The sequence below is a fragment of the Anser brachyrhynchus genome (genome assembly GCF_964034855.1).
Source record: "Anser brachyrhynchus genome assembly, chromosome: 5".
NCBI lineage: Eukaryota > Metazoa > Chordata > Aves > Anseriformes > Anatidae > Anser > Anser brachyrhynchus.
In genome coordinates this window covers 19,066,846-19,081,572 of record NC_137699.1, presented here as the reverse complement: position 1 = coordinate 19,081,572, position 14,727 = coordinate 19,066,846, and the positions used below count along the sequence as shown (strand labels likewise).

Genomic DNA, 14,727 nt, shown 5'->3' with positions numbered 1-14,727 from the left:
ACAAAAGACACAAAAACATTTTACTAAGTAGTGGTAATTGTGAAACTTTATTTTTTGAAGTCACAGAAGAGGGTAGAACATTGACACAGTGTTGAATGTAAATAACCAACCACAGTAGAGTAAGTGAACAAGATAAAAAAACAGCTTAATACATTTTATACAAGAAAGCAATTGGTACAAGGGCTGAATTAGAATCATGATTTTCAAGGTCAGGCACACACCTGTTTCGTCCTTCAGAAGCTCAACCCTTAAAGGAATATTCAGTTTGGAATGGTTTTAATTCTGGACAATGGTAGCCTCTAAATGCACCAAAGCTCTCCTACTCTGTTGCATTAAATAGCTGAATCAAGAAATTCTGAAAACGCATATTCGAGGTATTCAATCAATTCCATACTGCTATTTAATAAACAGGTTAATTTATCATCATTCAACCTGACTTTTACTACCTAGTCAATCCTAACCTGAACTCTTATCACTAATCGAGAAGTGATTCAAGGGATTCAAGGTTTAGTTATGGATGAATCATTTTTCTAAAACATGTTACTCCAACAATAAAGTACATTGTACTAGAAAGTTCATTCAACTCTAAGTAATTTCAATTACATTCCTATGGCTTTTGAGCAAAGAAGCAAGTAGTTTTACTGTATGTACACATATTGAACATCAAGATTTAAATTAATTATTTATTAATAGCCTACATTCACTGTGGATTGCTAAGATTTACATCCAAAAAGCATATTTTATTTACACACTGTTGATGTTTTTAAGGAATGAAATAAAATCCTGTTTAGGAATTATGATCTATCCCAAATTAAAAAAAAGATACATTTAACACCACTCTTTTAAACATTTACATTTACAAAAACAACTTTGTGCCAATTATACTTACTCTCTAAGAATGTAAAATTGCATTGATAACTGCACTAACTACAATTAGACTTGAAACATTGAAAACCTGAGAGTCAAATCTAAACTTCTTTTTTTGAAATCCTACAAGCTAATATGCCCTATGTTAATTTACGTATGGATTGGTCAGTGGTCAATACAAAAACAGTGCATTATTTCTGCAGCTCCAAAAGAATATATCACTAATAATGTTGTTGCAGTAGTTTGATAAATGCCAGGCCTGTCAGCTGCAGTAAGGATTATTCCAAAATCTCCTTTCCCACACACTGTATCCAATCGAATAATGAGAGTCTTTGGCCAATTTCTATGGGGGGTCCTTTATGTAAGCATATACTTGCTTAAGTATGCATACTGGATCTTTGTTGAGGTTTCCTACCTCAGACATACACACAAGTGTTTTAATATCTAGAACATTGCAAAAAAAACACAGGAAGAGGCATATAAAGTTAGAAATACTGGCCAGAAAACATCCAAAAATCTAGTGAGACGTTTTGTATCATTCCCCAGAGTGCTTTCAAAATTAGCATAGCTCTGGAGCAGTACTTACTGTATTACTAAACATTGTGTACTTTACATTCCCAGAAAAATGAATTTGTTGCCCTACCAGGTACACTGCATTGCATGATCTAAAAAGCAATGACACCAATAAAGCCTGCGGAAGAGAAGCATCACACACCAAGTTACTTCGGTTTTATAGTAACCATTTTACTTCTGCACTTGGAAATATTATGCCCCCTTTTTCAGTGAAATTGTCCACCCTACTTCCCTACCCTAACTTCTTGTTGTATCCTCCAGAAACTGCTTGATCAAGGGCATCTCCCAGGACGGGTTTGATAAGGCTAGGATTTCCCCATTCTAGAGTTGATTTCTACTGCCTTCACAGCTTTTCTCATGTAGATAGCTGGCCACACATAGTATTGGTCCTTCCAGGCTGAAAGAAGGAAGACTGCAATTGCTCAAACTCTACAGGCAGCCTTGATTCCCAGACAATCCAACAGGCTTGTGTTTAAATAAATTTACAGTTCCCTGGGACTCAAACTTACCTCAGCTGAGCACTGACACTGTTCAGCAAAATAAGCTGATGAGTATCTGTAGCTCTGAAACAGTTACTCCTGCATTTTATAGAGAATGATCTTTGCTATTTAATATGAAATCATTTCATTAGAGCTTTGAACCTAGCTGCACCATACACGAAGATATTCAAGTCTACTTATGTCATACCCACCTAGTCATAATTTCAGAACTAGATATGCATTACTATTTCCCCTCACCCACCACTAAAATAATGTAAAACTGACTCCCAGCATAAGATTTTTTTCCTGGGTTTAGAATTTTTTTTTTTTCTAAGGCACTGGCATGAACAAGCACACAGGTCCATTTATATGGAAACAAAAATCAACAATGTGGCAAACGTGCTTGTAAGTAGTAAGAAAAATGTGATACCTTCTAATTTACATAATATTTTACTACTCACTGTAGCACATAGTTTCCAAAAAAAAGAAAAATTCCACTACACTAGTTGAGTGTGATGCATTGGGTTTATATTACACTAGTGGGGTGTGATTCACTGTGTGTGCGTATATATATATATAAATATATTTTTTTTTTACTTTTTGAAGAAATTACTTTTAAGGAAGTCAATGAAGGTAAATAGCCACAAGTTTTGTCATTCATTGACATAAAGCAGCAGATACTTTGAAGAACATTCTACTATCAATACATACCAAATCAAACCTGTCGTAGGATTTGAGTTTAAGACTTGATATGTTTTATCCCTTCCATTCAGGAAGGGAAGTAGACTCAATTATAAGAAAGGGAAAAAAAGAGCAGGGGTATACTAATTAAGGGAAAACTGCAGGAGTTAGAATACACATACCTTCATGCAATAATGCTATACTTCATCCCTAGAAACATACAAGATTTCAAAAGACACCCTTTGTGGAAATAAATTCTTCCAAAATATTGGAAAAAAATCATGAAACATTCAAGCCACTGCTAAGGTTTTCATAGATGATCAATAGGATTGTGACTCAGTTTCTTCACCAGCTATTGTTTGACAAGCCTTGCTTTCATTCACTGTTCAGAAGAGTCCCCATTCCGACAACAGGAGGTTGCTTTGCACCAATACGGCAAATCACTTTGTACAGTTTTTACTGTGGTTAAATAAACCCATGATGTCAACCATTGCTTTTTGGATGTTCTTTCCAAAGCGATGAGAATCCTTAAAAACAAACAATGAAAAAAACTGAGTACAGTCAGGGAACAGTTATCTTTTAAGCAAAAGAAGGAATTTAAACATTGTGTAATTTTAGAACTTCAGGATTTAAACCACAAAAATTCTAATACTATATAAATTAATTCAGGTTTATGCTATTACTGACTGATGGGTTCTTCATTATGTATTTGTTTCTATACAGAGAAGTCAGAATCTCCTTTTGGAAACATGTGCTTATAACTATGTATTATGACTTCAAAAAGAGACATCTATTTTATACATGAAGATTATGTAACAGCTGATTTTTGGAAGACAGAAGAATGTTCAGAAAGTGTATGACACAACCTAGTAGTTGTGAAAAAGCATAAAAACATTTTTCAGTTGAGTTTCTACCAGAATCCTGAAACTATTACCATTGAAGAATTACATAAAGTACTGAAAATGGAAATCACATTTACTTAAGTGCAAACAAACTCTTCATGCTGTCAGATGAATGGTACAAGGAAGAAACTAAAACTACAAATATAAATCATTAGCTACATTATAAAACCTACTGCAGAGACAGCTTAATATCAAGGCCAGGTACATGAAGTGCTGCCTTCTCTGTATGGACTTTTGCCTTGACTGATAAGTAAAATTACAGGGAAATCTAATGTATAAACTAAAAGGCACCTGAAAAACAATTTGAAGTATGTAAGAACAAAGTCGTATTTTCTATTCTTTAATGATTAACTGAAGACATCGAGATCTCTCGGACAAGTTAAGGTCAAAAGAGGAAAACTAATTCAGCCATGTGATCCTGCCAAAACCGAGCATATCATAAGACAAAGAGGAAGGATGAATCAAAGCTCACTCAATAAACGCTTCTGAATCAGCAGGATAGTAAACAGATGACATCTACGACATTCTAATAGATGGGTGTTACTCTGATAAATTATGATAATTATGTTTCCCAAGCAGAGTTTACAATTTATGGGTCAACATCTTTCAGAACTACTTAGACCAAGCAAATTCAAAGAATAAAGAGCATACATTTCATTATCTTTACAACTGCAGCCAGAGGCAAATCAAACTGAAACTATAACAACAAAAAACAGGAGACATCTATATTACTGTTTATGGGACAGGTATGAGTCATTTCACATAAATTCCAGGAACTACACCTGTGTAAAGATGGCCTTCCTTATGCCTGAAAGCATAAGTGAAGTAGCATACGGTTTCCTTGATTCATAAAGCTATTAAGTTTATAAAAGTTGCAAAAAAAATTAACGTACAGCATATGTCAACCACAAAAACAGGTGTAACAGGTGTCAAAACCCACATTGTAACAACATTGCAAGTACCACTAAAATTTTTAGACAATGAGTAGTTTTACAAGCAGACAACTGGACAAATTCATTAAACCACAGGAAAGAATTGTCCCTTACTGTCTCGGAACAAGAGATTTTGCTGGAGACATGGAAATGGATAGAATTTTCATCCAAGATAATGTAAGAAACACCATAACCATCATCAGCCACCTAGAGAAAGAAAGACAAAAACAAGTGCTAAATTTTTTCCTTCATTTTCTACACAATCTTATACATAGTTACACAACTCTCACTATGCAGTTTTTAACATCAGTTGCAGTTTTTCCTGAAGCAAAAATTAAGCTTTAACATTTAATCCAGTGTTTCTGAAGACTGCTTCCACTTAAAGAAACAGCTCTGGTCTCATCTGAAGAGTTTGAAGAACATGGAATTAACAGAACTGTCATATTTCCAACATTTTGAAATTTCAGATTTTGAAATACAGTAGTTGTTCAAAGAACTTCTATCAATGTCTGGTCCTAAACAGCTATATAGCTTCAGTTCTTAAGTACAAAGGAATATATATACACCTAAACATCCTGTTTCACGGAATCACTCTGCAGATGTAAAAAAAATATAGTATATAAACATGGAGTATAAAGCCTTTGTATTACAAGAACTTGCTCAAAGGCAGTCATCTAACATGACAGCAGTTGTACAATTCTGAACACCCATATCATGAGCAGAGCTCCGGTCAGATTTAAATATTAACAGCATTACCTGTCCCAAGTTTCAGCCTGATGTTATACTATGTATACCTAGTAAACATGAAGTATGCTGCTGCCACCCTCCTCCCTCTGTTTCCTAAACCAAAGGGTCTTTAACCTCATCCTTCCAGCTCTTTGCTGCTGCTGAGCAGTCCGATAAGCCTTCTCGCTATCAGTGGTACAAGGACTTGTTCTGAACACTTTAAAAAGACAAACCAAACCAAAACAAAAGAACAGGGAAAAACAACAAAACTAATAAAAATAAATAAATAAAACAGCCATTGAGGAAAGTCTGATGTACTGAATCACTGGACTATTCCAGCATAGCAAAGCAGAGTTTTTGGAAGGATGCAAGAAACGAAAGGAAATACATAAACAGTGATATTTAGAAAGGCTGACAACTGAAGGAGGAAAAAAAAGAATGAAGAAATAGTAAGAAAGAAGAAGTCAATGTAGCATTAGCAAAAGCAAATGGAGAAGATAACTGTTAGAAATTGTAGCAGTCAAAAACTGTTTTACTGTTGGACAACCCCTCATTTTCAGACATTCTAATAAGGACTTAATCTACTACAGCAAGCAGGATTACAATGATTGAATGGATGCTTACTAGGAGGAGCAACATCACAATTCATTTAAATTAACTCCAACTTCTCAAGAGCTATTAAAAGTATCAGAAAAAAAACTAAAATTAAAAAGAAAAAAAACCACCACCAACCAAAAAGATACCATAAAACTAGCTTCCATCTTGAAAAACCAACCAAAATTGACTAATTATCTTAATTTCTAGGAGCAGTCCTGTGATCCCTCTCACTGTTCTTTTAATACAAACGCTTTTGGAAACAGACAAATTTAGTCTATTGCCTGGTAAAATCTACTTAACAGACAGTGTTGACATATTATCAACTGTCACATTCAAATCCTGGTAAAAAATACTACAGCAAAGTCAGCAGCTCTTTAAATTTCTAAAAATACACTAGTTTCTTTAAAGGCTATGAAAGTTGTAGAAAGTTTTTTTTTTAAACCTAGCCACTACTCGCATTTAGGATGGCTAGCATACCAATTTAATTAGCTTAATTTGGAAACAAAGCATGAACATGTTTTTAATTAATCGGGAAATAAAAAAAGTGAAATAATTACTTCTACAAATGCCAACCTTAAAATCTAGTTTAAGTAATAAAGCATTTGTCTGTAATAATAGCCTGGCATAATAAAACTCTGGGCCTAAGTGATGTGATAAAAGCCCCCAGCTTATCAGAACATGGAACCCTGTACCGCATTTGGCAACTGTGCATTTCCTTAGGAATAATCCATTCCATAATCCCTTGGGACAAGGAAAAAAAAGATGTTTTTTCTAAGCACATCCACATCTTGGAAAACATTAAACACATACATTTAAAAGCATGTGCTGCAATTTTAGTGTGCAACACTAAGGTATTACATCTCTGAAATTTTTAGACTGAAATGAAACTGTTTTTAAAATGGATACTTTTATTTAGAAAACATACCGGTCCAAATCCTCCACCACTGGCCAGCATCTCAGGGTTCTTCTTCAGATCAATATGTTGCTGTGGTGTCTGACTTGTTGACAGCCTCCAAGGCTCCGACAAAACCTTTGTTAGACATGAAAGGGATGCAATCAAGTACAACATACTGCTTAAGAACATGCAAGTTTAAGAAATAATCAAGATAAGTTAGTAAACATTCAATAAGCCAGTATTAAAGATAACTCCAGTTCACGTTAATGGAACAATCAATCGATAGGGTTAAAAGAAACAACTGAACCTATCCCAATATGCAGGCCATATATGAGGTCTTGATGTCAATTTCTCAAAAAATAACAACATTTCTTGCAGCAGAAATGCTACAAAACAGAAAAATCTGGTCTATAACCTGGTAAACCCTGTATACCAGGTCTTCTTAATAAGACCAAGAATGGCAGCGTTCAAATCCCAGTGAAATACTATAGTAAGTCATTAAGTTTGGAGAATCTCTAACAATATATAGAAGTTTCTTGAAAGGCTGCATAAGTTGTACAAGGCTGCTTTTTCTTAACTTAAAGCAGGAATACACTTATTTTCCAAAAATGTACAACAACATTTTTTTTTAAAATAAATCCCAACCTTAAAACCTGGTTTAGTAAAGCATTTGTCACTGTAATAAACAGTGGAAAAAAATCACAGTTAGTGATTTAGCTTACATTAACTTATAACGAAGTTTTTTTTTGCCACAATTCCAATAAAACGTTAAGAGAAAACATGTCTTCTGTTGTAATACCTTGAAAACATGCTAAGAGCCACAAGTAGCCAGTATTTTTTGTAATACATATTACATCTCTCTTGCAAACCTCTGTAACATATATAGCATTACAAAATGCCCATTGGTAAGTGTAGATACAAAGCAAAATGAAACCAAGTTGATATCTACCAGTAAACATTAGGCAATGCTATCTAAACGCTTACCTTTTTTTCTGAGGAAAACTGGAATTATATGAGTATGTAAGCAGATACCAGAAGACACTAAGTAAACACAGATTATTTACTGAAATCAATAGACACCAATAAAGATCACTTACTTCCTTAAGGAAAGGAGAATCTACAGAAAGGTACTTGGAAACAACATAGAGGCAGAACAGATGGCGGTCAATGCCAGCACCAGTCATGGCAAGACGATATAAGTGCTGATGTTTGGTAGCTGCAAGCCGGAAGAACTTAAGCTTATTTTCATTCTAAAAATGAAATAAAGATGAAGAAAATCAGGTAAGTGAACTGGGTTGAGGGTGGAGGTACAGTAATTAAGTTACAGCAACGGCTCTTGAGCCTAGAGCATTTAAGGACAAAATACAAGACAATGCAGGCAACTAAGACCAAATACTAGAATTCGCTCACTTTTCAACCTCACATATTTTATTTCAGTATTAGCTATTACGTGCTGTAAGCAGTGCAAAATGAAAATAAATCAATATTTTAAAAGTGATATAACCATAGGAACAAACATGATTACAACTGTAGTTTATTACTTTGTATATTTAGCTTCTTAGAAAGCTACAGAAAAGCAAGTCTCAACACAACTTAAGAACAGCAGGAATTTCAACAGCTATTTTAGAATGCTAACTGACAACAACGTATGAACGTAATGCACAGGCTGAAAGAAAATATCAGTTCCAAACTCACTTTTAGATAGCTATTTTAAGATTTAAGATATGGAATGCAATACTGAAAATATGGCAACCTGTCACTTCTTATGTCCAGCACCACTGTATTTTATGCCACAAGGCATTCAACCATCACCCCCCCAATAAAGTTCCTTAATGGGAATCAAGAGTTCAGGTTCAGAGTGATGCCACAATTACCTGAAAACAACTAGCATAAACCTGTAAGACATATGGAAGGTTTGAAAATAAGCGTTCATTTACTTCCTTGGCTCACTAAACTACAAAGAGCCCAGAGTATTTAATTTCCCTCCTAGAGAGGGTAAGTAATTTCTATGTAACTGGCCACATTCAGGTAAGTGGAGATCAGAGCAGATCCCAATCTTAATTTTCTGCAGCAAAATAAAGATTAGCAGGTTGCTAGCAATAAGCTGGAAATTATACATAAAGAGTTAGTACCTTCAAACTCTAAACAGTGTTTTCTTTCCATTTTAAAGGAATAGTTACACATTAAAGATCATCCAGGATAACTATTTTTAATCCAGGTCCACAGTAGCAATAATTGACATTTTTAAAATTAATTTTCTAATGAAATGGTATATGACTATTCAGTAATTTTTGGCTATTACCACTGTTGACAACATATAACAGTCATTTCCAAATATTCACTTCTAAATATATACACATCGGCTAATAAGAAAATATAAGGTTAAACTACAATATAGTGTTTTCCTGCATGAACGTTTATTCATGGAATCACTGAGCTGGAAAGAACCTCAACTGTTCATCTACTTAGACTTCTCTGCACTAAGATCAGATCAACTAAAGCTCCTTCCTGAAGGACCATTATGTAGCTTACTTTAAAAGAAAAAAAATCCGTTTCGGGCTTCTGACTATTTACTTCCCTACTCATTATCCTTAGTAGCAGAAAATGTTTCCCTAATGTGTTTCGTGCCAAAATTTAAGTCCATTACTTCTTGGGAAAGAGAACAGATTGTTCCCATCATCTTTGCATCAGCTTTTTTATCCACTTGAGGACAACCTGGCTCCCTAACCTCTTCCCACTAAGTTCACTTCTTTAGACTAAGCAAGAATAAAGAAGTTTAAGTTCTCCTCACAGATCCTGTTTGGATCTTTGTTACTTTTGTTTGGACTCTCTCCAGTCCATCCATAACTCAAGCATGGTGTCCAAAGCTGGGCATACCATGCCAGCTAAGGCCATACTAGGGAGAGGAAAAAATACAGGGGAAAAAAAGACTAATAAAAATAAGAGGGCAAGACAAACTAAACTGAGGGCTGACATTTTCACAATGGCATAACACTGAGCATGCTACATCAGTGCTGAGTTACTGATTATTATAGTCCTAGATCTTTTTCATTAGAACTTCTACCCATGCAGATGGAAACTCCCTTTAGCTTAGAAAAACCTGCAAATGCAATGATTTATTTAGTCAAGGTTTTCACTGGTAGAGTAGACTATCAGTAGACTAAAGAACAGACTGCCATCAAGATGACTATCCACACACACTGTCCTGCATCCTTCCATTTTGACAGCAAACATCTTTAACAGCATTGCTCAAGTTTTCCAAACCAAGCAGCTTTCCTCTAGGCCATGAGATCACAAGAAAGACTAAAAAGCCCACTGAAATCAAGATAGGACAGCAACTACTTATTTCCTATGAATAATGTTTGCTTCCCTATCAGGGAGGAAAGCCTAACTGGTATGGCACTACTTGTACAAGTAACAAAAAGTCACAAATAATCTCAGTTTTCTGGAATTCAGGATCTGTGAACATTGGCATTCTGGTGGTTACTGCCATTCACCTTTGGTGTAGCCTTCAATTCCTGTCATACTAATGGAGGATTCAGACAATTATCTGATGTTACACTTTTTCCTCAAAACAAAGGCGTAGCTCATTCTTTAAATCTTTTAAAACCATTCAGGAGCTTGTATGAATAAGTAGTGATAGCCATGTGACTTACGAATTGTATTAGGAAACAACACAGTAAACTTACACTTTCATTCGGGTCTTCCATGGTTCGAACAAAATTGCATGATTCAACAGTACATGAACGGACGGTTTCAGTCCTGCCTTCTCTGAACAAGCGCGTCATAGAGGCCTCGTATGTTAAAGAAAATTTTCCCATGTCCTTTAAATTTGAAAAATAAGGACTTAAAGGTTTAGTCAAACGTAGCCCCTCTTTCTTAATCAACAATAAGGTTCAAGGTAAGCACACAGGATACAAATCATTCCACAAATTAAACAAAATTAAAACAAATATATAAACAAATTAAGTTTTTAGTAGCCCATTAACAGTCTTATCTACAGACAATAAAAAAATAAGATTAATAATGGGATTTGATAAACACTAGTTGAACAACCAAACCAGCAAGGATTAACAAGGACTACACCATGCATTTTATATCCAGTCTTTTTCAGTCTGTTATAAACAGAAACCAATTTAAAAACTACCAAAAACCTACTAGAAAGTTCAGTGGCTTCCTAGATTATGTACCATGGTTGTGTTAATTAGAAGACTGTGACATCCTTAAGAATATTTTCAACCCAAAGTTTAATAGGATGTAGATGCATGGCAGCATGGGGATGAAAAGCATGTGAAAAAATGTGATTCAAGGATATGAAAACTGAAAGTGATCTGCAAAATCCAAAGAGTGGCTTCCATATTTTCTATAGATCTGCCCAACATACAGATTAGAAGCTAACAAATTGTAAAAGCTTATTTAACACGTTAGCAACTCTTCCTGATCAAAACATACATCAGAACAGACCACAAGTCTGTTCAGCTTAAAATAAAGAGGATGGGTGGTTAAAAAAAGAAAAAGGGGGGAAAAGGGGGGAAGAAATGAAACTATTTGCCATACAGCCACCCTAAGCAATGGTAACAAAGACCATAAATGGTGATTGCAGCAAGGGAATCTGGATGCTTAGACATTCCATTTGGAATGCCATTAAGAAAGTTAGAAGAGCTAATGAAAATAAACAACAAACATTGACAGCTAGAATGTAAAAAAAAAAAAAAGCCCCACATTTTGCTACATTGGTGTTTTCTGAAAACAGACGGTAGAAAAAGTGAGCTAACAGGAAAAAAAACAGGCAGGCACTTCTATTAATCTTCTTAGGGAATGTCCATGACTACCCAATTAAGGGGAACTTCTAACTAAAAGATAAGTGTAATACCATTTAGATAATAACACTACTGGAAAACACACCCGCTAGAATTTTCGTATCTACAAAGTATCTAGAGATAGAACAACTAATGGGAAGAGAAAAAGCTGCATTAGCATCAATAAGCCAACCTTTGGACACTGAATTTCCAGCAAGTAATCTGTTTCGCGTTTCTATTAACTTCCGCTGAATGACCTTGCACAAGAAGTGCGAAGTTAAAGTACAGCGTACTTTACACAGCCACGTGTTTTAACCACAACAAACAGTTGCGTACTAATAGTACACAAACATACCATTCCCATTTTAGTGAGATTCTATAATCTAGACATCCAATCTTGACAGTTTGACTAGATGATCTTGGAGGTCTTTTCCAACCTGAATGATTCTATGATTCTACAAGCCAGAAGCAGTCTGTTCTTCTTACCCGATAGTGAGCAAGCTGCAGGGCAAGTTGAACGAAGGCATCAGGGCTGGTTTTTGCTTTCTTTATTAGTCCCTTCCCAAAAACATCAAAATAAAATGAATGGAAGTCCACATCATCTGCCAGAGCTGTGGCAGTGCTCAGAGACCTCTCAATCACTTCTTGGCACTACAATAAAAAAAGAAATTGCTTACCTATATGCAAATATGTACATATGCATGCATTAGATGGCATCTAAGAGTAACGTTGAAGAAGAGCACGCATTTTTAACTGACATAAGAAATGTTGCCTTTCTGCATGCCATGAACACCACTGTCTAAATACTCTTCCTTTGGAGAAGCTATCTTTGCCTGAAAGTTAAGATTCAAAGAGCTTTAAAAGAGTTTTAAGCCAATACTCATTTAGAGCCCAAAACTGGGCTTAAAAGAAAACAAAACAAAAACCCACATTATAAGATTGTTCAGATCACTAGAATATAAAAGAATGACCTAAAGAGACAGAATGACAATGGTTGTGCAGCCTCCAACCTACTGTACATGCTTAATTAAATGTATCACCAGCCATTACCTTTTAAATTAAAATGAAATAGGGTTATGGCAGTTTGTTTTGAACTCATGAAAAAAAATAAAGAAAAAGCCTTCTTATACAGAACTTTCAATACATAAAAGACAGCTCATCAAAAGGAAACGTTACACAAGCACAATAATGAAACCACAGCAAAAAAACTATATGGTAGTACAGTTACTGTTTACAATGGATGGCCACTTGTTTTTGATATGTTGCCAAGAAAGAACATTTCTAAAAAAGTTGAAATTTCCTGGCCAGAATTTTAAAAAGGGGGTGTTAAAAACTCTGATATCATTTTAAGTAAACTGGGTAATGTGAAATATCATCTTACAGGGCTCAAGGAAATTCAAGCTATTTATAAAGTTACCAGTAATTACTGAACTGATTTGACTGCTCAGAAAAAAAAAAAGGAGCTCCTTCCCCAAATCACTATCTGCTCTGTACTTACTTCTTCTGGAATTTCCCACTGTAGTTTGGTAGGAATAGGAATATTTTGATTGGTATCTCCTTTGCAGTGTCCATCCTCTGAATAGCCCAGTTCAAGATACTCAGTTGCCATTACATTCTGCAAAGATACATTTTCAAAATTGTAAATGTAACATTACTATGAAATTAGGATTTAATTTTGTAGTCAGTATAATACAATTCCAATACATAGTGAAGTATAGTACGCAATCTATTTTCAAAGAGTGAGGATAGATGTTTTCCTATTACTTTAAGGGATTCTTGCCTGTCTTCTTAGCAGGAAAATGTGAGATATGTACAAAATACCTGACTGCTGCAGTGCATTTTAGTAGAGGGTACCAAAATAATCAGTGTTTTAATTAAAACCCCACCTTCAACTTAGCAGTAGTAAAAAAAAGTCTTAGAGTCTTATTTCACAAACTTTGTTCAATTTTGATTTTGAGAGAGTTTTTGCAAGGTTGTTATCTGTCAAAATTTGTTTGTAAAAAAAAAAAGTTTATTTCAGATTAAGTGCATATCCTTGCTAAAATTTTATCAGAAACATTTCGTTCTCTTTAAGATTCGCATCCTACTCAGTGTTTATATACATGCACTAGACCTCTTGGGTGAGGACGTGGAGTGTTTTCAAGATGGACAATACAACCTGAATAACAGGATAAAAAATTTCTACCTTACATGATTTCAAATGACATCCTCAACGTAAAAACACAAAGCAGATTTCAATCTACTCAACATGGAAAGTAAAAAACTTGGCAAAAGTTTGTTACATGTGCATACATATTTCCAGCCTCTTAATTTAACTTTCTCACTTAGCTGACAGAACATGCCAACTATGAAAAAAATTGTTATATTCTACAAAACATACAATGCATAAACACCTAACAATAGATAATTTCCTAGGAAACTGAATTCTTCTCAGTTTATTTTGGGCTTTGTAATTCTTAGCAGAAAAGGGAACAACTAATAGTAAGTACAAACAAATGAACTACGTATATCTAACGATTCACTGAAAAGTAACTTTTCCATTGCCCAGAAGAGCTGAACTAGACAGTCCAGTCAACCTCAAACGAGTTTTGACATTCTCCCCTGGTTAGCGAATGCAATTAGGACTTTTTGTTCTTACAAATAGATACTCAGATAATAAAATCAGGACATGACTTGGGGGCATCATTCAGGCCTGAGTCCCGTTTGCACAAATACATAATGAAATCAGAATTAGCTAATATTTATGAGTGATTGAGTCATAACTGTTTATAGGCTTAAGCTTCAAGAGAAAAAAAACATTCAAATAGGATTTCAGGCAATAAACTATGCTCATGATGGAGAAATCTGTCAAAAAGTGCCTTCATCCCATTCATTTCAGTGAAATGAGGTAATTAAAACAACATATCACTCTACACCTCATAAAAAATGGCTTAGAGGAAAATTTATACTCCAGCTTATATCTAAGTTTTTAAAATAAGCATGGGGTTTGGATAGCACAAGGAAGCTTAAATGCTTCAGGAGCATGCATACATGCACCATAAAATGCTGTGTCAAACAGGCAACAGTTCATTTATATAAAATATTATAAACAAGTTGGATGGAAAGCTGTATCGCTTTTCTGTGAATGCATCTGTTGTCATTAAATTGCAATTAAGACTAATTTAAGGCACAACAACTTTCTAAGCATTTTTTAAAAAAAATCTGTGGTTGCTGTGTAAAACTGAAAATAGACAAAACTGAAACAGGTCCGTAAGTACTCATCAGCTCAATAAATGC

The 14,727-nt window shown here is 34.8% G+C and overlaps 1 protein-coding gene across 5 annotated transcripts in view; it reads right to left on the bottom strand.

The window, feature by feature from the left end:
- Positions 1 to 28: 28 nt before the first annotated feature.
- Positions 29 to 14,727, bottom strand: part of CPT1A (carnitine palmitoyltransferase 1A) — a 40,807-nt gene continuing 26,108 nt past the window's right edge. For all 5 annotated transcript variants that reach the window (XM_080594070.1, XM_080594067.1, XM_080594071.1 and 2 more), the window contains exons 14-20: positions 12,950 to 13,066; positions 11,938 to 12,102; positions 10,342 to 10,476; positions 7,750 to 7,902; positions 6,683 to 6,787; positions 4,549 to 4,641; positions 29 to 3,127 (exon numbers count right to left, since the gene is read on the bottom strand). In XM_080594070.1, coding sequence (XP_080450196.1) covers positions 3,041 to 3,127; positions 4,549 to 4,641; positions 6,683 to 6,787; positions 7,750 to 7,902; positions 10,342 to 10,476; positions 11,938 to 12,102; positions 12,950 to 13,066 — 855 coding nt within the window. In that variant the 3' untranslated portion in view covers positions 29 to 3,040. The remainder of the gene's footprint in view (positions 3,128 to 4,548; positions 4,642 to 6,682; positions 6,788 to 7,749; positions 7,903 to 10,341; positions 10,477 to 11,937; positions 12,103 to 12,949; positions 13,067 to 14,727) is intronic.